This window comes from Parasteatoda tepidariorum, chromosome 6 (assembly GCF_982258835.1).
Source record: "Parasteatoda tepidariorum strain Cologne lab strain chromosome 6, Ptep-v5.0, whole genome shotgun sequence".
NCBI lineage: Eukaryota > Metazoa > Arthropoda > Arachnida > Araneae > Theridiidae > Parasteatoda > Parasteatoda tepidariorum.
The window spans coordinates 6,058,555-6,084,260 of NC_141760.1; the positions used below are offsets into that span (position 1 = coordinate 6,058,555).

At 27.2% G+C, this 25,706-nt stretch overlaps 2 protein-coding genes across 9 annotated transcripts in view; one reads left to right on the forward strand and one right to left on the reverse strand.

Annotated features, from left to right (window-relative positions):
• LOC107452889 (Short Calcium-binding Mitochondrial Carrier) overlaps positions 1-1,341 on the reverse strand; it is a 44,525-nt gene extending 43,184 nt beyond the window's left edge. The window contains exon 1 of the mRNA XM_087165347.1: positions 967-1,341. Coding sequence (XP_087021473.1) covers positions 967-1,155 — 189 coding nt within the window. The 5' untranslated portion in view covers positions 1,156-1,341. The remainder of the gene's footprint in view (positions 1-966) is intronic.
• LOC107452894 (EEIG family member 2) lies at positions 1,287-24,232 on the forward strand. 8 transcript variants are annotated; one of them, XM_087165354.1, is made up of 9 exons: positions 1,287-1,915; positions 3,533-3,743; positions 5,638-5,758; positions 7,535-7,725; positions 10,252-10,319; positions 13,004-13,175; positions 16,648-16,723; positions 19,209-19,317; positions 21,305-24,232. In XM_087165354.1, exons 2-9 carry the CDS (start codon positions 3,598-3,600, stop codon positions 21,415-21,417), a joined length of 996 nt encoding a protein of 331 aa, XP_087021480.1. In that variant the 5' UTR covers positions 1,287-1,915; positions 3,533-3,597; the 3' UTR covers positions 21,418-24,232. The 8 variants fall into 8 exon arrangements, with proteins under 8 accessions (XP_087021480.1, XP_087021475.1, XP_087021481.1 ...); XM_087165349.1 differs by having other exon boundaries at positions 10,252-10,409; positions 21,305-21,976; XM_087165355.1 differs by having other exon boundaries at positions 1,287-1,574; positions 21,305-21,976.
• Positions 24,233-25,706: the final 1,474 nt, after the last annotated feature.

Here is a 25,706-nt window from a genome sequence, read left to right on the forward strand (position 1 = left end):
GGTTTTTCCAGCTTTTTCATATTAAATACCTAACATTTAAAAAGCAAGAAAAATTGATATCATACTTGAAAGTATCTAAGTACAGACAGCAGGCAGAAAAATTGTGAATGAAACCAATATCAGTTCCATTAGAATGTGTAATATAAATTTATGATTTGTGTTAAAAGTAAATGAAAACCCTTTTAACACATATTATACAACTTAACATAACAAATTGAATTAAGATTTAACAAAATTGGTTCTAGATCATAAGATAAACTAAGAAACAACGAACTGACTTAGACCTAATCAAACTTTTAGTATAACATATATTTTACAACGTTTAATTTCAAATACTAAAAAATTATCAATTTTAATCATTTAAATCTCTAAGGCGAAATTGGTAATGCTGGTTTCTCAGGGACTAGATTTCTGTAGACTTCTGCATCTGTCAAATTCTTTTTTTATACATTTCACCATTTTATAGGTAATAAAAAATTTAAAATTGTGTAATTCATACCAGTAATTCCTCATACGGAGCACTCCCCATATGGAAAAAGTGACAACACTTCTTGCAATTTCTTAATGTGCAAGTTCATAAACTTGTTACCTCACCCAAAAATTTTAAATTTTCGTAGAGCTTTACAAATAATTAACTATTTTTCACTTAATAATGGGGAGTGAATTATTTTTTGTTAAGATAAAAATGTTGTTCCATGCAGTTTAATATTTCACGTACCAAGTCATGCAGTTTTAAAATTCCAACAACTCATCACAGTTTCCATTGATGAAAAAAAAAAAAAAAAATAAGAAATATGAAATTAAAAATATAGGTATCCATATGAATTTCCATTATTAATTATTCAATAATAGAACTATTTATTAACAAATAAAAACTGTAAATAATTCGTAAGCAATTCAAGACACTCTAAAGGTGAAAGTAATTAAGAAAATATACAATAGTGAATCTGCATAAAAAAAAAATACCTGAATCGCCCCATCAGGGTGGTATGGAATTCCCATACTTTTAAACGCTTTTGCCAAATCTTCAGCATCAATTTTTCCATCACTATTTGTGTCCAGTTGTTTAAAAAGTTTGACCAACCTTCGTTGCTCTTGGGGAATTAATTCATCAAAATTATGAGATGTATGCTGATAACTCGAACTCATTTTCATTGAGTTAAGAAAATAATCAATTATTAGAAGAAGTATAAATTAGAACTACGGTTGATTCATTCTTTCAAAAGCTAAAAATTAATTTTATAGTTAAGTAAATTTAATAAATTTTCAATTTGAAAGACCAAAACACGCGTGTAGGCCAATTGAAGAGTTGAGATGTTGGCAACAGCCATGGGCGTAAACAAAAAGAAAAATGTTATGTAATTGATAAAAATAGAAACATCATTAAAATAGTTTTAAACGGTGAAAACTTGACAGATTAATTTGTACTCAAATTTTCGTAAAATTTGTGCAGCTAATTATTTGTATGTATGATTTGGTTGGTGTTGTTAAGCCTACAAACATCAAATCATAAATAAAAAATTATTTCTCTCCCCTTTTTTTCTGACGATTTCATTAAAAGTTTTAAAAAAAAGGTCAGGAATTTTTGCTTCTCAATGAAATCTTTATTGCTTTGCGAACGATTTAATTTTTATGACTTGTATTTTCGATGGTATTTTCTGTAACTAATGTAAATGAAGTGAAAGAAGTGTTTTCTAATTTGTTTTATCAGCAGCTGTGTATATATTTTATTTCGAAATTTATATATTAATACGACACAATTTGCTATTGTATACCTAATGGGCTTATAAATTTCTATTTTTGTCTGATCGATTTACTTTTTATTTTTGTTACCTTAAAAATTTTCCTCTTGAAGTGTCAAAATGAGTAGGCTCCTCACATTTTGTCATCCTTCGTGAATTTCCTCGAATGACGGGTATGTTTTTGACATAATTGCCTTATTTTATTTTATTTTAAAATAAAATCAGATGATTATCCTTTCTCTAACGTTGTAGTGGGCTTTATCTGAGGTGTGGTTAGCCTAATTTTAAGTCTAAATTAATTGTGTTTGTTAAGTGAAATTGATAAATAACTAACAGGAAAAGTATTTCATTTTATGTAATTTTTTCGTTTATTATTTTATTAGTTCACTTAAAAAAAGAAAGAAAAATATTTAGTTACTGATCTGTGAATTGAAAATTATACTTATGCAATTACTTTTGCTATTATATTAATTTAACATTGAAGATATTTAGAATTTACATCTGTGTATTATTATTGTTTTCCAGATTTTAAGTAAAAACTAACATTATCAAAACAAGTACTTCTATACTACAAAATTTTGTTAGCTTATTAAGAGTGTAATTATTCTTTGCAGTTATGTACTAATAATAAAATGTCTACAAGATTTGTATAAATAGCAGAGCTGTATCCATTTAAATTATGGAGTTATTACCAGTGATATATATTATTTAATACTAATTCAAGTTCAAATTTGCTGTCATAAATTCAAACCATCACCGAGATATGACATAAATGTTTAAATAAATTTTCTAAGCAAGCTCTTTTATGTAATCTCAGTTAAATTTTAGAAATGTTTAGGTATGAGTATCAGTTTTGCTGTTGTCTTAGCTTAGATGTTTTTTAAAAAAATTTTATCTTGTATTATTTTAAATGGAGAAAATAATCTTTTAATTACTGTAGTATTGGTGATGCTTATTTGGAGAATAAAAAGCAGCACCAGTATAACTCGTATACTCCAAGAGTGTAACTCGTAGCCAGTACTGTTCAAACCACTACATATTTTTGTTTTAATTTTTGTAAATACAAAACCCCTTGGGTGCCTTAGTGACTGTTGTTGGTTTAAACAGACACTGATTCATAAATCTATCCCATGACAAGAGGTTTTCATAGTTCTAAAAACTAATATATATATATTTATATATGATATATGTATTTATATAATATATATTTATATATTGTATATATATTTATATAATATATATATATATATATTATATATATATATTTATATTATATGTATGTGTGTGTGTTGTAGTTTGCTTGGGTGGCAGAATTTTCAGTTTGAGTAGTTATATTATATAGTTCAAGTTTATCCTTTCTTGTGATTTTTTTTTAGTTTATAAAGTTTAGCTAGTATGGAGTGTTCATTTGTATTATGAATAGTGGTATAGTTTTGGGGAGGGTTTGGGGGACAATTAAACATTACTTGCATGATGAACTATTGTAGGATAAGAAATAGATTTATTCAGGCCTGCCCAAAGTTGGGCACTCGGAGAGACTATTGTAGGGTAAGTAGGATGTAGATATAAAAAAGTTAACCGATAACCCCGCCGAATATACAGTAAAACTACGCCACTGATTGTGTACTCCTTTTTTGCCCTTATAACATTATTTTAATACTAATACCCCCCCAAAAAAAAATCCTATTTCTTTTGAAAACCACTTAGTGTTGTGTTAATTTTTAATTTACATTTAATATTTCATCTGTACATTTATCTGTTATTTTTAAAGTTTCTTTTTTTTTTTCCAGCAAACTTTGAAGCAATTTTGGTATTCATGATGTCTATGTGAAGATAAAATAACTTATCATAAATAATGTCTTTCATGCTGAAAAAAAAGAAGTATAAGTTTAAAGTAGATCTATTTCTTCAAGAACTTTCCGCTGTTCCATTTGTTAATGGAATTTTATTTGCCAAAGTACGATTGGTGGATGGGGGAACTTTTACAGAATCTTCACAGAAGTAAGATCTTTTTTTTTTTCAAATTAAATTTAAATGTATAGTAATTTATATATTCTCATCTTATTCCACACTATCCATTTTTTCATGTTTCTGGGAGGGGGGGTGTGTTCAATTCATTCATAGCTGCCAACTCTACTGGATTTTACCAGTTTCTCCTGGTCTATTGGTTTAATAAAAACAGGGTAACTATTTTTTTAAGAAAATAATGGAAAGTCATGGATTTAGGTCGCTGAGAAATCTAATTTTTAAAATGGAATTTAAAAATACCCCCCATTTCATGGTGCTCCGAGTATCTGAATTTGTAATAAAATCCCCACTCACAGTCATATTTTATTGAAATGTAAAATGTTTTTATCATGTTCTTTAAAAGTTATGGTGTTCTTTCAGAAAATGAAAGAAAAAACATCATTTCTAGAGCGAATTATCTTTTAAACTTCCGTGATTTCAGAATTTTTGTTATTTTTTATTTTTATTTTATCAATTTAAAATTCTAGCTGAAGCAAGCCAGTCATTAGCAAATTTTTTTTAATTCTGAAATTAGAACAGAAAAATCAGGAGTATTTCTTTCCTTTCGGATGAGCAAGAAAAATATCTTTAGAATATAATTCTGCAGGAAAAAAAAATTTTGCTTTTGTATTTTTTTCAGCTATTTTATTGCTTCAACTCTTTCTTTACTCTGTTTTTTTTTTTTTTTTTTTTAAATTTAAAATCTTTAAATATGAAGATGCTGAGTATAACAGTTTTGGTTATATCTATCATTTCAATTTATGTTATTATTATGCTTTTTTAAATTTCTTGTTGTGTTTTTGTCGGAGAAAATAGTAACTTTGTTAAGTCAGGAATTTGAAAATCTAAAATGTAGCAGATATCCAAAAAAATTCACCTAGATTTTGTACATTTTTTAAAATTCCCTAAAATTTAGTATGTTTCCTTAAAAAATCCTTAATGAAATAGAATTTTCTTGCAGATTATTGATTGTTTGAATATTTAAGTAAGTGTCTCTAATACATAAGGAAACGAGCCTTATTTATAAAATTCAGTTAACTATTTTTGATCAGTTAAATGCTATTGCTATTCAGAATTATTAATATACATAATACATTTCAAGATCATTTAATGTGAAATAATAACTGGAAAATATTACAATTTTTCTATTTTGATGCATATAAAAGTCTCTAAAATTCCCTATGTGTAAAATATTTAATATATTTTGCATTAATTATCATGAGATTTATTCTACCATCTACTGAATTTTTTCCTATTTGTCTTGGCTGCTATGTTCATTTTAAAATTTTAATATTCATCTTTCATATTATTCTACATGAATTATTTTGTGCTGTTAAAAATATTGCTGTATTGTGTAAAACGGTGCATAATTCAAGCACGATGCCAACTTAGTAACGAGTTAAATGCATCGCATCACTGTGAAAATTTTCACATTTCTTTTTCCATAAATTGATTTAATTAAAATAAAATGTTTGTTTACCTTACTAAGTTTTCAACAAATCTGAACTATATCCTTAATTAAATGCATAATAATTTTCACTAATCAATTTGTTTACATAATTGGTTTTGATAATTTTTTATATAATTTATACTGCTGATACTGTTCCCCAAAATATAAGCAATAGGTATGGTTAAATTAACTGTAATGTATTTTTTACTGGTTCACTTGTTTTTGCTATTATTGATATAAGTTTTTGTTAAATGTTTCTTTTAAATGAACCATTTATCCAACATTTTTAATTTTTAAATAGTAGAGGAAAAAAATGTTGTATTATTTTTTGTATATTTTATTGTATAGTTATTTTTGCTGTGCGTGTAATTTTTGTTACAGTTATTTTTGTATAAATGTATTATTTGTGGATAAAATTTAGAAAAATTATATTTCTAGACAAGAAGTGAAGAATAACTGTGTGACATGGGGTACAAAGTTCCAGTTTGGTTGTAAGATGACAGCTAATGCATCAACTGGTGTTTTGGAACCTTGTATATGTAGGATATCTGTTAGGAAAGTAAGATATTATGAATATATTAATAACTCGTTACTTTATTACTGTTCTAGTCGTCAGAATTGACCATTAAATTTTTTTATTTTTTTTATTTATATATATATATATATATATATATATATATATATATATATATATATATACAGTGAATTCGCGATAACTCGAATCTGATAGGACTGACGAAAAACTTCGAGATATCGGAAGTTCGACTTACCGTTAGTTTCGGTTTTGGACTTTCAAAATATTGTCGGATTATTTAATTAATGCTTATTAATTACAAATCTTCTAAATGCTTACAATATTTAAGATCATTTTTCTGACAAGCCATTTACGATAAGACTGTTTGAAGAACTTTATGATACCCTGGTCCATCGGCTGCAACTTTGCTGTTGTGTTTGGCGGGAGAAACTGCAAGTTTACTGCTTTCAAATTAGGTAGATCACTATGCGCTGTGCATTTATCCATAAAGAGTATCAGTTTTCTTTTCTTAGCGAAGAATTTCCGATCCAATTTTCTTACATAGTCTTCAAATGATACTGATGTCATCCAAAACTATTTTTTGACTTGTAATCCAAAGGATACGTTTTTACATTCTTGAAACATCGGGGATTTCGGTATTTTCCGATAGCACGTAAGGGCAATTTCTCTGTCCCAGACGCATTTCCTCCAACTAGGACAGTCAAACGTTCCTTGCTCATTTTACCCCCTGAGCAGTTTTCATCCTTAAACATCATAGTCTTATTTGGAAGACATTTAAAAAATAAACCCATTTCATCAATATTGAAAACATCATTTTAACTGTATCCTTGAAGTAAATTTGGTAACGTTTCAGTTAACCACTGTTCACATACTTCAAGAGGGGCAGCTTTAGCTTCGCCATGAAGAGTGCGAAAGACATTGTGTGTGTGTTGCAAAGGAAGGGACAAGATATCAGCTCCTAGGTTTTTTTCTTGCTTCAACAGATCCCAAAAAAATCGAGTTAAAGGGAGTAAAATTCGAGTAATCGAGAATAATTAACATGAAATTGAAGATAAAAGGGTCGGGACCTCATAAAAAAATCGAGTTATAGTAATATTCGAGTTATCGTACTTCGAGTTATAGCGAATTGACTGTATATATGCTTTAAGTTTGAGATTTTATAAAAAGAATTTCACTAAAAATTTCAGAGAATAGAGAAGAAGCAAAGAAATTATGTAGATAAAAAAGAAGTGTAAAATAATTTGCAGTTTTACTATCAATAAATACGTCTTTTAATGATGCCCATTCGTTTTTATGTTTATTTGAGAATAAGTGATTTTAAAACATATTAAATTTGTGGTTAACGAATTTAAATATGGGAGAACGACTTGTTCTACCACAATAGTAATTTAGAATATTGAATATTTTCTGTGCTATATTAATTTATTTTTTATTGATATTTGACTGACACATTGGCTCCTTTTCTATTGATTTCATGAGAACATTGAACTTATTTATTCATCAGTATGTAATAAATAATTAGCAATATTAACAATTTTAATCAGAAGTACTAACTGTGTACTTTTAAATTGTTTTTGTACAGTTTAAAGTATGTAGGTTTATTCTTCTTCTTAAACTATGTTAAATATGAGTAATACATTTAATTAGAGCTTCGATTGATAAATGTAAAATTTGTGTTTTATTAAGCAGTTATTCATGGAAAAGTTCCAATATGAATGCATGCAGGGTGTCTTCTGAATTCTTTGTTCTACTTCAATTTAATAAAAGTTCTCTAATAATATATTCAAATTGTCATTCCAGGAAGTGCGAGGTGGTAGATCGTTTGAAAAATTAGGGTTTGCGAATGTGAACCTTGCCGAGTTTGCTGGAGCTGGTCTCACTTCTCGAAGATACCTGCTGGAAGGGTATGATTCTAAGCATAGGCAAGACAACTCAATGCTGCAGGTCACCATTGAAATGTTCTTGCTGGCTGGAGATCCATGCTTCAAAACGTATGTTTTTTTTTTACTCGTGTACTCTGTGTCTTTTTTATGTTCATATGCAGCACCTTTGTCTGCATACAAAGTTTTAGTAACATTTAAATTTTACTATAGAAAATTTCAAAATAGTAGATAAAAATTTGCCAACTAGAAAGTAAATTTCTTAAACAAAAGACGAAAATAAACATATACAAAACACTCCTACAGCCTGTGATCCTATATGGTAGTGAGTACTGAACTCTTAATAAAAAGGAGGAGAACAAATTGCTGATTTTTGAGAGAGGGATACTTAGACGAATTTTTGATGCAGTCTATGAGAATAACAAATGGCACACCCTTTACAATCATGAGCTATATGAAAAAGTATAAACATCCATGCATAGCACATGTTATTAAGGCCAATTGCAATCGGTGGCTGGGACACCTTGATAGATCTAAAGACCAAAACCCCACAAAAAAAGTTGCTTTTTCTAAACCTGAAGGTACAAGAAAAAGGGGTCGTCCACCGACTAGGCGGCTGGACGCAGTTGAGAGGGACCTAAAGATAATAGGAATAACTAACTGGATGGTCATGGCAGAGAATAGATCAAAACTAATTGGGAAGGCCTTGGCTTGTCATAGGCTGTAGTGCCCAAGAAGAAGATAAAAATTAAATATTGGAAATATACTTTGAAATTTAATTTAAAACTCATTTTATAATGCTTAAGAGAAAGTTTGAGTAAAACTATAGTTAGAGCGTTTAAATTACTGAAAATAATTAAATACGAGAAATATATTTTTTAATTTAATTTAAAACTCATTTTATCATGCTTAAAAGAAAGATCGATTAAAACTATAATTAAAGCATTTAAATTACTAAAGAGAAAAAAGAAAATATTGATATCAAATTTAAGATTTATGAAATAAATGTCTCTATGATAAAGCTTCTTCAAATTTTCATTGCAAAAATGTGTCTGACCTAATCATACACATTAGCATTTTTTAAACATAGAATGGACAAAAAATAACTCTTTTAATAAATATGGTTATATATTTTTCTTCCTTATTTTAAATAATTTTTTTTACCTCTTATGAATTTAAGTTATTGAATAAAATTCTACTATAGCCCATACTACCATTTTCCCCACAAACTTAAATTTCTGTAATTGCTATATGGATGTACAGCACACATGATGTACCCGCCTGCTGAATCGTTTTGGGTGTCAGATTTCAAAATGAGATTTCTAATCTGCACAAAATTTACGCACTCTAAAGCAATCACTTCACTGGGAATGCGATGGATTAATGATAGTTAACTTGCGACCCATAGCAGAAAATTTCAATAAGCCTCTGCATCACTGCAAAAGGCGAACACTTCAAAACCAATTATATTCATTCATTAGTAAAAGTCTACTTTTTTTATATTTTGTTTATTTATTTTACATTAAAAATTGCATAGCCTGTATTCAGCTAAGATCACCCAATACAAAACCAACGTATAGCATAGATTTATAAGTCCTTATGTGCAGAAATTTGTTGTAAAATGCATAATCCATCATGAGTGAAAGCTTCCAAAACCGTTAAGGAATCGTCTCCCATTCATTGTCTTTTGGTTCCTTTCTCATTTCACTAGTATTTGCAACCCATGTTTTTTCAAATGTACTGTGAATGACCGAAATGGATGGTTGTTGGCTTCCACCGGTGAATGTTGACAATCACATAGTCGCTTTCTTAAATGTCTAAAATATACACTAGGTCTAGTTAAGTGCCACTACCTGGTATACATTTGCCCGGTACTTTCTGGTATACATTTGCTTCGGCAGATATTAAAATATCGAATAAATATTATAATACAGTAGAGAACCGATTATCCGGAACGATCGGGACTATCGCTATTCCGGATAACTGATTTTTCCGGTTTTCTGAATCGCTACAAAAAGCCGTTTTTTAGTGTCAAACCCAACTAAAAAATATATATATTTGAAAATAATCTTAAAAATAAGAAAAAACGATGAGGTAATACACTAATGATTATTTCTGAAATGATGGTAAGGTAAACATCTTTAAAAAAAGAAAGAAAAATCCTAAAATCTTATGAAGAAAAAAAAAATTTTTTTTTAAATATTGCGGGAAAATTTATCGAATTTCGTTCCGGTTTTTTGGTTTTCCGGATAACGGGTTCTGTACTGTATCAATGAATAAATTGATATCAAATATTTTGCACATTCTCCAAAGCAACTATGTGATTGTTAACATTCACCGGAGAAAGTCTACATTTGCTTGATTTCAGTCATTCATGGTAACATACACATAAATATAAATCTGCTTCAAAACTGAAAAAGAAATTGCTTCAAAACCTATGAAAATTATTTCTCCAAAGCTGAAAAAACACATTTGATGTTTGTGCACTGTTTTTTTTTATGTCTTGGTCTGTTTTGTTATATGAAAATACCATCTACTTTCATTGCAATTTATATATGACTTAACATTTCACAGTGTTTTTAATATATGGAGTTAATTTTTTAACTATCAAGCTTTATTCTCATTTTTTGTTTTCAGACCACCGATCAGATCGCATATACCCCTCGGTGACAAGCCACAAATCCAGCTCCCTGCTGATAAAAAAGGTGAAGATTACAGTGGGGATAGCTTAGCGAGTGGTAGCAGTGGTTTTGGTAGTCTACCAAGAAAACAAAGGCCAAATTTACTCTGCTCAGGTCTGTTCTTGAACTTCCCTTTTAATGGTTGCTGCTGCTGCTTTCACTGCTGCTATCCCTGGCATGAAACCCCCTTTTCTTTTGTATCTTATGTGTCACATTGCTGAAACATATAAAATTTTAATTTTCATGCATTCAAAGTGCTTAGTGGAAGATATTGTGATTAAATACTGCCTCAAAAAAAAAAGCTTTGAAAATTAAATTGAATTGCATTCTTTTTTTTTATAACGTGACATTCTTTTATATTAATATATTCCAAATGCCACGTACCATTTTCTTCCACTAAGCTTTTGAATGAATGTGTTGGTTCATTGTCATATGTGCAATTTTATTTTATTATTTGGTTTTGCATTTTAGTATTTTATTTGGCTTTTGGTGTTTTTTATTTTTTATTTCAGGTTGTTTTGTGTTAACTTTCTCTTGAGTTTTCAGAAGTACTTAAGTTATAAAATTTGATTCATTATGCAACTGAGGCATTATTACATTGCTTTTCGGCTGTTTTGCTTTCTACTTTATAAATCCTTGCTATTATCCCCTCTTCCGTATATTGCTTTTAAAGCTACTCTTAGCATTTATGTATTTATGGTCTGTTGTTATAAAATATGTTAATTAATTTAATTAATAATAAATTAATTGCTTTTAAAGCTACTCTTAGCATTTATGTATTTATGGTGTGTTGTTTTAAAATATTAGTTAATTAATTTAATTAATAATAAATTAATTTTAAACTTGTTAATTATAGTTTATTCCAATTCTTATATATGTTTTTGACCTGCCAAGTTGCAAATCAAAATTAATAAAGAATTAACAACCATTTTCAACTTCTAAAATGTAGAGAATGTTATATTAGTTTACATAAATCGCAAAATTTGTTCTGCTATCTTTTGTGTCAGTGTATCATTATAATTTTTTTTTTTTGTCTGCTGTATATTCAAGTGTCTATTTTTTTTTATAATGATGCCTTAATTTTGTGCCATCGTTTAAACTCATAAAAAATGTTAATTTCTTGTCTAAAACATAATTTTATGCTTTCTTTTAAATGCAAAAATTTTTTGGAAATTTTGTTTCACCTAGGGAAAAGAAAGCATGCATTTATCCTTAATTATCAATAAAATAATAACATCGGTGGTTACTACTTAATTTCAAAAGGTGAAATTATTCTGGTAGAAGCGAAGAAAAGTCAATGTATAGATATAAAATTCAAAATTGTTTTAATGTGTGAAAGATTTAAACTTTTATGATATTTTTATTTTCCTAACTGTGTATTTGTGTTACTAATCTAAACATTTTTTAAATAAGGAAATATTGTTATTTTGTGCTGTTTATTGGAGTTACATTTGCAAGGTATCTCTGAAATATATAAGGTTTTTATAAGAAATACTAATTTATGTAAACTGGAGCTTTTTATTTTTTACTTTAAATTCAATTTTGTAAGTGAAAAGCAGACAAAGTATCCATTTTAAGGTTCAATTTTTACAATACTTCTTCCATTGGCAAAGGTATTCAAATATATATCGATAATAAGTCCATTCATTTTCCTTTTAAAAAAAACTGTGTTAATACATGGATATTAATTCAACACAAGCTAAAATAATATTGAGCACAAGTTAAAATAATGCGTATTAAAAGTAATTTGAAGTCCTAGTTTATCTAAAGAGAGTATGACAAAAAAAACTCAAAGTTATTGTGTCAGAGAATAGAAGTTTAAATTAATTTTAATTATGTGTTCATTTCTTTTTGTCTACCTTTTTAATTATAAAATATTTTATAATATATCTCTTAGTTTGCATATTTTTATTTTTGGCTCTTTCACAGTGTCAAGCAAAAGATTTGTTATTTTAGAGTTGTTTAAGCAAGGGAAGTGACAGTGTTGAATCAGTAGTTTACTCTCTCTGCATAAGTTTGTAGTCTCCAAAGCATTCGTTTCAGTGAGAATAAGATAGATTAAAGGTGGAAGATTAGTGGCCCATTGCTGAAAATTTCAACAAGCTGCCCCTCTGCATTTGTTGCAAAAGACAGCCACTTTGAAACCAAAAACTAATTTAATTAATATTTTTTAATGAAGTTATGCTAAAAATTATTTGTCCAGGTTTTGCCACCTGTATTATAATGCTATGTAGTCTTTTTGCCTGGCATAATACAAGAAATGGAATGTAGCTTTACAACGACATGGCTTATCTGCTTTAAAGGCAATTGTTCTCTGATGAAACTGTAATTGTTATTGCCATTTATATAAAATTGGACATACCATATATACAAAATTGGAAAAACAATTAAATTTCCAATTACGTATCATGGATACTGTCTGCATTTATATAAAATTGGATAGACAATTAGGTTTGTTTTAAATTATAAATATCTTAGCTCATCTTCTCCCTATATAATTTTATTTTTCATCAATCTTCTTTTTTTTCCCTTTAAAATCATATACAGATTTACTAATGATAGAAGATGTTGGCCTTATTTTAAATTGCGTAACAAATTATTTGACATATTTTAACCTTCATTGTAAAACTATTATTTATTGATATCATTTGTTATGTTGAATATGTATTGGAATGACTGTTTTAACCAAATAAACTCTCATTGTGTAGAATTAGTGAAAGGGACAACTGAGGAATCAACAAAAGAAGATGATACTCTGCCAGATTTTGAAAGGGGTCATTCAAGGAATTCAAGCTATGCGAGCCAACATTCCAAAGCGTCTGGTTATGGCAGTCTAGCATCCCATTCTCGTCAAAGTAGTGCCGAATCTGGTCATCACAGGTCGGTATCTATGAAGAATTTCGCTTTTCTTTTTTTATCCATACAATTTGGTCAAATTTCGTAATTTCATTATCACTCGCTAAAGTTTTAAAAATCTAATGAATACGTTTGTAAAAAGTTAAACTTTCGAATTTGTAATGATGATGATGGGATGGTGAATAATGAGTCAGTTGTTAGCTTTTTTGCAAAGTCATTTTGAAATGCTTTTTTATATCTTAAAAGCAATATTTTTTATTATTATTTCAGTAACATTGCCTATTGTAATATTGCATTTTGTATTAGGAATGATCCCTGATTTTTGTACCATCTGAATTTTATATCCTCATTATTTTTGTATCAATTTTTTTCTAAAAATTTGAAAAAGATGTTTTAATCATTTTTTGATGATTTGATTGATTATTCATCATCTCATTTTTGCCTAATGACAAAAAAAGCTCTTATTCTTTGCACTCCCCTGTTACCCGCAGCCATTTTTGCTTCCAGTCAACTAATCCCTCCAGTCAGATTTCTCTCTCTCTCTATCAGGGTGCGTAGCGTTTTTAAAGAGTGCTTAAATGTGCTCATTTTCAATTTTTGTTTTTTAAAGTCCTTAAAGGTGCTTTTTTCATTGGGTGTTTTTAAAAAATGCTTAATTTTCCCTTTTTCTAAATGAGATGTTTCCTTTACTATGTTAATTTTCGCTTTGAATTATGCAAAAAGACACAGTTCACATTATTTTATTCAACATTTTCGCAATTAATTCAGCCCCAATCTATTTCGGCATAGTGTCAGTCCGTAGCTTATGAAAATGCCATTCGTTTTACTTTATTCAAAATTTTATGATTATTGACAATTGTCAAAAATAATGCCCATTTTTTTTGACATGATGTTTAAAACAAGATTAAACCGCCAATTGTCAAAAACTTTCCAACCCTGCCTAATTAATTATATTTTTTTAAAGTGTTTAAAAATATTTTTTGAGTGCTTAAAAGGTGCTTATTTTTTGTTGAATAATTTGGCTATGTACCCTGTCTATTATCCTGCTCCATTGGGCAGTTTTTGGCATCCTCTGTGACATTTTCTCTCTTGTGCCTAAATATAGAGTGAAACTTGTAATTCTATCTTATCCATTCTTGACTAATGGCAGCACCATCCCCTCATTTTAATTTCTTCAGTTATGTTTCATTTTTGTTTTTTATTATAGCATTTCATTGGTAATGGTGCTAGGCCAAAAAATATTCACAATAATTCCTAAGCATTTAGTTTGAAAAGCATTTAATATTTTAGCGTGTGCAGACAGTTCCCATGTTTCTAAACCATGCAAAAGAACTGATCTTATTAATAATTTTAATTGCATTCTTAACATCATATTTGAGCTCTTCCCTAGTTATTCAGATTTTCGAAGCAATTGCAAGCTTTTGCAATTCTATTTTGAATTTCAACATCAGTTCTACTTTGGACTCTTATCATTAACACTCTGATATAAAAATTCTGCAACATTTTCTACAGATTTATTTTTAAGTTATAGGTTGTCATCTTTATTACTATTAATTCAAAGGATCTTAGGTTTGGTTCTATTGATTTGTAATCCAATTAATTCTGCTTTTTTGGCTTGGACAGTTTTCTTTTCTGTAATTCTTTTAATTTTCATTGTCTGTGAAGTCAAATCTCCAGAACAGATGTAAAATTCTACTCAATTCCTAACTTTTCCTCATTAGTTTCCATCATAATCCTATCTACAATGAGAAAAATCCTGATAAAACAAAGCTTTACCTAACTCCAGTCTTAACTAAAAAGAAAGCAACTGGTTTCCATCTACTTCAACACAATGCATAATTTTCTGTAGTATTCCATAAAGTTCTAGAATTCAAGTAAAAGTTCTTATTTGAAAGCCTTACTAAAATCAATAAACTTAAAATAGAGCGTAGCATTATATTCAAGACATTGTCCAATTATATTTCTGAGTGTAAATATGTGTTGCACAGTACTATTACCAATCCGGAACCTCTAATTGATTGTTAGAAATGTATAATTAAAAATATTTTGAAAGAAATAAACAATTATTTCAAAACAAAATTCTTGTATATTGTTATTTTTTGTTATATCGTTATTTTTTGACAAATAGTTACTTTTGTATCTGGGTCATTCCGAAAATATCTATCATTTCTGATTAAAAGAAGTTTGAAAAAAAAACTGAAACAAACCACTTTTTTTTCAAGGCTCAAATACATTTGCGGTTGTTAACTATTTCTTCAGGAATAGAAATCAAGCCTTTAAAAATGTCAAACATTTTAAAACTGTTTAATCACTAAGATATCTGCGTTAACATGGTAACACCGGAGAGAAGTAACATAAGAGACAGAATGGAATTTAAATTATCTCTCAAGTTACTGTTTTTCTAGAGACAAATAGAATTTTTTCTTTTAGGTATTTACAATTTAAGTACAAAATAAACTAAAATTCCTATTTATAGTAAAAATCTGTAGTAACATGGGGGACATTTTAGCTCAAAATTTCTGAATGGTCTGATTTATTCTTCAAGTTTTATTTGTTGAAAAAAAAAATGGCTGCTTAAAAATACACTCACAATATGAAATAAATAAGTCACTACTATTGCTAACTGAGTAATTATAGTTTAAATTTTAAGAATAAAATAGCAACACATGTTAAACAAAACAAAAGTAGTTAAAGTACTAAAATATATCATATAAAAAATCGCAAGGGATGATATTTAAGAACACTAGTAGTTTGTAAAGACTATAAATCATAATTTAAAAATCATACTACATTAAAAATAAAAGGTAACTTAGAGAGCGAAATATGTTACTGGGACATGGCATTTTTCAGAATATAATTTTTTATAATTCATTAGAACAGATAAAAATAAAAGTAATTTAAAGTTTTAGAGTTATATAGAAGAAAAAAAATCTGAAATTATGTATTGCCTAAATTTTATTTTGGTATAAAATGGTAAGAAATATAGCAAGAGAAAGTGGTGAACTCCAAAGGTGTACTTTATTTTATGAATGACCTACCTATGTAAAAATCTTCCTGATTTTAATTTTATATATTGGTGTTTGGAATTTTTTTAACTGGTTGAATTTTAAAATCATATTATTGATGGTGCAAGGGGTGTAATTATAATACTTTCTTTGTACGAAACAAATTTGCATTCGTGTTATATTGTACTGCTTGTGCAAAATATTTTTCACAATAACATAAACAATGTCTATTTTGTGGCTTTTAAAGCAAATGTCATTTTTAATATTTATAATCAGTATAAAATTTAAAACTTGTAGACTGAGATGGTTTTTTTTTTTTTTTTTTCAAATTTATAATATGAAATATTTACCATAATTTACAAAATGAAGTATTTTCACTCTGAAAATACCACATAAGTAGGATTAAACTTAATATAAATATTTCTAAATGTTAATATATTTATATTTAATAGCACATTACTGGAGGCAATAATTTTTTTTTTATGATTTAGAAATCCCAGTTCCAGCTCTACTTTTAGTGATATGGGACTTGTTCCTAAAGCTCCAGATCGAAAAAGACCTTCAAAGGTAATCATTCATTACCTTATATTCATTAATATTTTTATTTATATTCATATGTCTATTAAACTTGACTTGTGGCATTTCTTTTTTTTTTTTTTTTTCCTTGACTAAAGTTTGTAAAACTAAGTTTGTTAAAAAAAATTTCTCTATTTAAGTAAAAATTTAAAAAAGAATAGTTTTCAAATAAGTTTTTTACAACTTTTTATGAAACTTTAAGCTCATAATGTTAATTTCGATTTTGTTTTGATTCATTTTACTCAACTAATTTAAAGAAATCAATTTGATAAAAATATGTATGTAAAAAAAATTAACATAAAAATCTTAATTTAACTTTTTGCACTTGCAAAGTGACCTTTTAATAATCTTTTATTTTAAAAAATTTTATTTTGGAACAGTCTTAATTTGCAATTCCTTATCTTTGAGATTGTATTGCCTTTAAATAAGGCAAGATATACTAGGTAGTTTTAGTTTTTTTTACCTTGTAGGTTATTTTAATGATAATTCAATTTGTGCTCCAAATTTCTGAGTCATATCAGTCTAGAATTCGCCTAACTTATTCGTTATTTTAAATTTTGTAGCTATATATTGTTTTGCATATAAAAGTTGAACATTTCGCTTTATACATACCTATAAAATTAAAAATAACAAGAAATGAATAAGTTAGGCAATAAACACAATGCGAGAGTAAATAAAAAGAGAACAATAAGAGAGTAAATAATAAAAGGTTTCAGTTCTTGTTAAAATTTTTAATTTATTATTATTTAGTTCCAATTTCATATGCTATTTTCATAAAATTTTTAATTGTCCTTTATGTTTGAAAATGCTAAATGGATATTAAATTGTAAATAAGAACATATTGTAATTAAACTGAAATTTTATAAGGTATGTATTATTTTATTACATTTAAAAAAATATCTTGACTGCTTAATTGTAAACTTTCGAAATTAAATCCAAAGCAATATTTTTAAAAGAGACAAAGAATATTTTTTTTTCTCTCATTTTAATAATATCATGTAAAATTGTGTTTTTTACATTAGAAAACATAGCTCGATGATTACTGTTACTACTGACAGGGTCAAATTATTACATAGCATTGTTGTTCTTGTATATTGCAAATTCTAATTTAACTAGGATTTTTTTTTAATGTAAATTTCTTGAAAATATTTCAATTTATACTGTTGGAAACTAAATGTCTGTCTTTAAAAACTTTATTCACATGTTAGGGTTTTTAAAATTCTCTTTAATTTGAATTGTTTAAAAATTGCATTGAAGTCCAATATTTAAGGTGCACTTATATTGTTTAATGAGTCACCATTTATTGATAAGTGAATATTAGCATGTGAGAGGATAAATAAAAAAAAAGGTATTCATTGAAACACCCAGTCAAAGGTGTTTTATTACAGATCTCTAACAGTTAATTATAGTTCATATAGCTACTTACACTTTTCAAAGCAGGAAAAATAATGTCAATCTTGTTTCTGCTCTAAAAAGATGTTTTGCTAGAAGTAGAAATCAACATTTCTTGAGTATAAAAATAACACAGTAATTGAATTTGAATTGAGCGAATTGAAATTTGAAGAAAAGATCACTTGCCCTTTTTTTTACAGTTTCAATATTAATAAAAAGGCAACTAAATAATATAAATAAATATTGAACTATAATAATGAAACATATCCTGTTTTTTTTTTCTCCATTATGACTATTATTTTGGAACTTTTGAAAAACTCATGTTGAATACTCAGATTATCGTAGGCTAACATAAAGGGGGGGGGGAAACGAAGTTTGACAGTATTCAGGGCTTCCATGGGTCAGGGAGAATTGGAAAAACCTAGAATGATCTGGGAATAGTCTGGAAAAATTGCAATTTTTACAAAAACCGGGAAAATTCCTATATCTTGCCTTTAAAATAACCAGTCTTTGAATGATCAATAATAGTAATCAGTTATTGAGATTGAAGTTCAATAATTCTGATATCTATTACTATTATTTTTTGTAAAAATTTCGCATTATAGTCAAAATGACATGTTCCCATATAATATATTTTCAATAATAATCATAATTCAATAATATATTTTCTACTCACAAAATCTAATATTTGGCATCACAAATAAAATTCGAAGAAAAATTATAGGGCATAGATAAAATAAGAACTTTATTGTCATTGAAATTTAACTGATATACCTGGGAAAGCCAGCGAATTTTTTTTTTATTTATTTATTTAGAAATTGAGTGATAACCTTGGGTACTACATTTTAGAGTTTTCCAAGTTGCGGAAAAATGAGCAGTGCAAATGTAGATATAATCTATTTGCTCAAAATGTGAAGAGGGATAAGTTCCATATCTTTTAAGCTTCAGAATTCCTCAAATAATACTGGAATTTGGATTTCACTTCGGTGTATGAATCATGCTTGTAGCACTTGTAGTGGTAAAATTATTCTATTGAGGTAATTTCTAAAATTTGAATGCTGAAAGTTGTATTTATTGTTTCCAGAAACAGCCAGTAGACGAGGGCCGGATGGATTCTACGAGAGTAAGCGCTAAAGAAGTTATAAATGAAGTTTTGGAAGCAACAAATTTAGAACCCGATGAGTCAGCTGAAAGTAAGCATACGTAATTAAAAATCATCATTTTGGGGGTAATGTTGTCCATTAGACAGGTACTGTGCAGTATAATGCAGTTAGAATAACTGTAAAATACTAATCTGTTTCAGCAGAGCCTTCGTAAAGGTAGGGGAAGCAGGACATTTGTTCAAAGCAATGCACAAAGAATATTAATATATATATTTATTTCAGTTATATTAGACAATAGCTGAGTGAAGAAGGCTCCAAATTTCTAGAGATCCTCACACTAGAAAGCTGGTCATAGAATTACAAAATAAAATGTGTTTAAAAAAACTATGATGATTATGCTTATGTAGTCCATAAAGTTAAAACTTCTTCACCTTCAGTATATGAGTGATGGAACACTAACAATAGTGTAAAATTTGAAAAGAAACTAGGAAGAAAAAGTTAATAGATTTTTCATTTGAGGTATTAGAAATTAAAAACAAAAAATAATACAAACTAATTTTGTTTCAATAAAGAACAGTGTTGCCACTCCACAGGGAGAGCAGGGAAAACCTGGAAAATACAGGGAATTTAAAAATCACCTGAAATAACAGGGAAAATGCAGGGAATTTTGTTTTTCCTTTACAAACTGGGAAAATACAGGGAATTTTGTTTCTTATTTTTGTCTTTTAAAAAATGGTGACTACTCAAAGTCTAATCTATGGGATGTTTAACCATGTATGTTCAGCTGTTTTCCAGCAATTAAAAATAATAAATATAGTTAGCCCAGCAATAGCTCACACAAGAGTCCAGTAATGGTTGGTTTCTTTTAATATATTGTGCATAATATGTACATTTGTAGGGAAAACACAGGGAATTTTTTTTTCCAGATTTGAGTGGCAACCCTGAAGAAGTCATAATGGATCTTAAGTGATATTTTTTTTAGAGATCTTTTAGAAGGGGAATTCCAGCCTGAAAGCCAGAAGGGTTCTTCTAAATCCAGCAACTGCTTTGTAATTGTAATGTGTATTGCAGGTCAGCCAATTTGTGTGGAAAGACTTTCTAATATATTTCTTATTTCTTCCCTTTTTTTTATTTTTTTTAAAACATGTGACTCTAATGTCTGAAAGTGGCATCTTAAAATCATAAATTTAATTGTATTTTTTTTTTTTTTTTCAATTTAGTTCATAAAATAATGTTGATTATTGAAAAATAGCCATGCAGTCAATATTTTTCTTTCACAATCATAGCAAAATTTAACCAGTAATTTAATCTAAACTTAATGACTGATAAAAATTGAATCCTAGGCTTTCCGTGAAAGGATAACGGGGGCTCCAAGAGTTAGAAATATTTGTAATATAAAATTTAAAATCATAAAATTTATATCCAATCAATAATCCATAATTTACTTAATATTTTTCTTGTTTATATAAAATTATATATGTAAAATGCAAATGAAAGAAGTAGCAAAATTTGAAATATATTTTTTTTAATAAAAATATATTGAATAAATTATGAAAAGAATATGTATTTGTAAAAATTTCAGTAGTGTATTTTATCAGACTTTTCAATACAAAATAAACTCTAAATTCTAGAATAAAGAATTACGTTTTTCTAATAACTATTCTCCTCATTTACAACAGTTCTCTTTTAAAATCCATCATTTAGCTTATTTTATTCATTTTCAACGTTTGCATACACCAAAGAAAAATCCATAATGTTAAAAATTTCAATGTACACATTAAATCTGTTCAAAATAACTCAGACTTTTTTTTTTTTTGGTTAGTATATTCACAGCTGCTAATAAACTTTCCTTTCATTATGCCTAAGGGTTGTACCAAAGGAAACTTAATCCTTTAGGGTTCCATAGCCAAAAAAAATTAGGAACTGCTGTCCTAGGCGATTGGCTAAGGGAGTTCTTTAGATAAAGGCACTATAATTTATAAATTAAGAGTTTTTATGATACTAAATAGTTTGATCTCAAATTGACTTCCCCACCAGTATTTTTACTAATGTATTTGTACTCTCTTTTTTTTTACAGCGACTGGTCTTGTATTAATCATCAAAGATGATGGCACACCAGCCTTAAGCTCACACGACTTGACTGAACGCAGTGCTGGTCACTTCGATCCAGTCATCATCGGTCACAGGTAGCGTTTAATGAGTTGCGGAGCAGTAGATGCCAAGATCCACCTCTTAACGAGTTAAAAGATGTTGTCTAATAAGCTGAAGAAAAATGGCACAAAATTTGATAAAATGCCTTCTTTTTAAACAAACATTCATACGAAAAAAAATCTTTTTAATTGTGTTGTGACTTAGAAAATGATTGTTTATTACAAAGATTTAAAAAAAGAGAGAAAAAATATTTAATGTCATGAGAAATTTGCATTTTTTTAGCTCTCACTGCGAAAGTTTCTGTGTTTGTTGGCCAAAAACTGAACAAATGTTTTTTAATGTAAAAGTTTTTTTTAAATGAGCCATAGTGAAGTTTGCTCATGTGAGCTTAAGTAAAATCTTACTTGTATGAACTATGATAACTTTCTATTACTGTTTTTCGTTATCACAAACTGTTTGTTCATCAGTTGGGCACTAAACTGGAGAGCACTATTAAGAATCATCAATTGTTTTTCTCTCTGCTTAAATAAAAAGAGGCATTCAAGTATTAGGTAAGAGAATACTGGACTATTTGGAACTCTGCCCTGGTCAGCAAAAATAAGTAAATTACAAACCCTCTCCAATGCTTAATCTTTTTTTTTTACTGTGGTATTTTAATTTTAGGATTTAACGAAAATAAATAATATGACTTTGCATAAAACAAAATTAATTTTACAAAACTTTGAGTTGCATATTTTTTTTTTAATCTCGTGTTTTTTTTGTTTTGTATTTTTCTGTGATTAAAAATTTTTATCTCTGAAACTCTTAGGCGAAAAAAGCATTATACCCAAATTGATTTTTTTTCTTACATTACATTTCTCTTATCCCTCCTCTTCTCTTGTCAAAAAAAATAAGTAACTCACAAATATCCTCCCCCATTAAATATTTACATAACATTTGACCTAAATGCACATTTTAACTATGCATAGTAATTCAACAATGTCTATAGTAGTTGTAAAGTCTTTTTCTTAATACTATGTTTTGCTAGAATAATTAATCAATGTCTGAAAATTAAATGTTAGATTGTAAACTTATTACCTATTACTTGCCGCTTTCCCTTATTTTGGGTAAAACTGACATTTAATTAGATTGACTCTTATTTTACACCATTATATATTTATGTTTTGAATTTCCAAAATTATCTTTAAAATATAATATACTTAGATTAAAATATTTTGAACTGTGTAAATTATTGGCAAAAAATTTTTAATGACATTTTCTTTCTAGAATTTAAATTTTTAGGAATGCACTACTATTAAATAATCTGTTCCTTAACATATGCAGAGAGAAGATGATACCTAAACATTAGGGATTTTTAAGCATAAATTTGAAGGAACAAAAATGTGTGTTTATTTTATTAAAACTCTTGGTTTTGTGTCCTAACTTTTGCTCTAAATAGTTGTGCAGATATTGTAACTCATTAAATATAGCTTTCAAATTTAGCATTTTCTGATTTATTTTATGTGTATGTTTTAATTTTCAAAAGCTTTATTAATTTTTTTTAAAATTATTTTTAAATTGTCCTGAAATTAAAGAGCTTACATATTTATGCTCATTTTAAGCCATAACTGCTTATAATTCTGTAATCATAAGTGTTTGAAATTTTTTACTACTTTAGCTATAGAAAATATTTTTTGTTGTGAAATGGAAACTTTAATTGTATGTAATCTTGTAAGTTGTTATTGAATTTATGTCTTGTCTGTGAAATCTAGCTTTGGAAAATAAGTACATTTTAGAATTTTTTGATATCTTGTTGTATAATCCAATGAATGAAATTAACCTTATATAAACTGATTTTTACGAAGTCATGTAGTGAAATGTTTCTTTTTATTATTAATTCTAAGTTAGATTTACTTTATTTTCCTTACTTGGCAAGTTTTTTAATTAAAATTTTTTTTTTATCTTAATTTAAAAATTTCTTAAAATTTGTATTGATATATTTATATTGTTCATATTTAAAATTGAGGTATCCGAACTCGAATTTTGACAATTTCTTTTTTGTTTTGCTGAAAATTCTGTCTGTGTTACATATTGTTTTGTTACATTTTTTCCACGTGCTATTTCACTAAATTTATCACCAATGTAAACTCATAATTGGTATTTGCCATAGTTAAAAATTGATTTAATAGCATTATAACCTAAAAAAGAAATTTTTTTTTCACTTTATAGCTTATCAAATTATCTTTTGAATTTTCTTATCAAATTATCTTTCCTTAGTTTGAAAGATTTAAAGACTAAATATTTAATAAAATATTGAAGAAAAATAAGTATAATTTGTTTTTGGTTTAATCTGTCAGTGCAAGGATGGTTTTTTGAGAACTTAAAATTTCAAATCGTATTTCTGTTACCATGTTTAATCTTCTGAAAAGATGTAAATCTGTAGAATCATTACTAAAAATTTTTAATTATGGTTTGAATTTAATTAACATTAAATGTTTTTTTTTTTTTAAATTAAAAAATATCCATAATCAGATATTATATTTTTTATGTATGTTAATAATGCTTCTTACGTTACCTTTGTTTTTTCATTAAAAAAATTTTATTTTCAAATAAAAATATCAGTTTTGTGTAAAAAAAATTGTTTTGTAATGGAGTATTGAATTAATGTGTCAATTTTTAGTATTCTTGATAACTGAGCAATTATTAAATTGCTCAGTTATCCTGCTATTAAGTTGCTTACCATCAAAACAATTGAGAAGATATACTGTAAAATTTGCATTTGTGAAACTTGTCTGTGTAATATTTTATCTTATTTTCATGGCAGCTAACATTAAAAATGATAATAATAAATAAATAAAGTCTTTTGTTGTAAAGTTCTTTAAAACTGTTTTAATATATTTGAAACACATATTAGGAGTGCACAACACGTTTTCAAAAGTTGGCTTCAAAAGCCGCTGTGAATTCAGTTTTTGTATAAATTGATAATAACATAATTATTCCTTATTGCAAGAATCTATAACAATGGGTAAAAATTCTTAGTCTTTCTTTTGTTCCCACGGGTTTTGCTCCTGTGTGACTACAAAAAAAATATTTCAGTTTACAAAGAATGTAAAAAATACAAATTCATCTTTAAAAAAAATTATTTTATTTATGGTGTCCGCTATCTGACCAATATTCTAGAATATACTTTTGGTAGAAAAAGGTTGAAGACCCCTGCCTTATTATACAGTATACTCTTGATGCACATAATGTTAATTTCAATTCATATGTGGAAGGTTTCTTTCTCAAAACTTTGTTACGTCGAAAAAATTTTTGAATTAGAAAATGAATTTTTTTGGAAAAATCATAATGTAAATTCATTATGAACCAATAATTTTCTATTTAATGCATAATTATTTTTGTCTTACTTTTAAAAGTAAATTTATAAATATTGTATTTAGACTTACAGTCAACTATCATTAAATACATATTTATTAGTAGTTGTTCTTATGTTTCATAACTCTATTTTTTAGAGTCATATTTTAGAATATATTTTTTACTTTTTAGAACATATTTAGTTCTGAACTTCCTATCTCGAAAACTCGCTATCTCGAAATGTTTTTAAAAGTTCCTTAAACTTTAAGATATTAATTGAGAGTATACTATAATGCAACAATATAAATTCATCTTAAAAATTGAAAGTATACATATAAGTAATTTTGAATTAAAACACTTTTGAATATTCACATACTTTGAACCCTTTAAGAAAATTCAATTATAGTAAATTTTCGCCTTTCTTTTTTTTTTTTTTTGTTAGAAAAAATTAATTTTATTATTTAACTTACATTTTTAATTTGTGAGTAAATTGTTTAACAACATTTGTATTATACATTGTTAAAAAACATTTATTTAAAAGAAAAATTTTAACAATGAGAGGCCTAATTATTTTGACATCTTACATTTTGAATTAAAATACTATAATTTTGGCTTTTTTTTTTCTTTCAATTTATTGAAATAAGTTTTAAATAATTTTATAGCAATTGTCATTTTTTCCAATCAATAACAAGTTGGAAGTAGAGAAGCCCACATTCACTATGGATTGTGCACACCTAACTAACTTTTATTTTCAATTCTATAATTGTTTCATTGATATACACTTTTAAATATCCTAACTATCTTTTTCCCTGATTTTCTTGAGCATTTGTATCAAAAAAGTTCTCATTTTTTGCTGATATATCTCTTATAAATCTCTCTGTTGTTAAAGAATTTAGTATTAGTTGTCTTTTAGTTCCTGATTTTTTGTTCCCAAGTTTTTCATTTGTTACTGTTGTATATTTCTTAGTTAAATGATGAATTAACATTTGTTATAC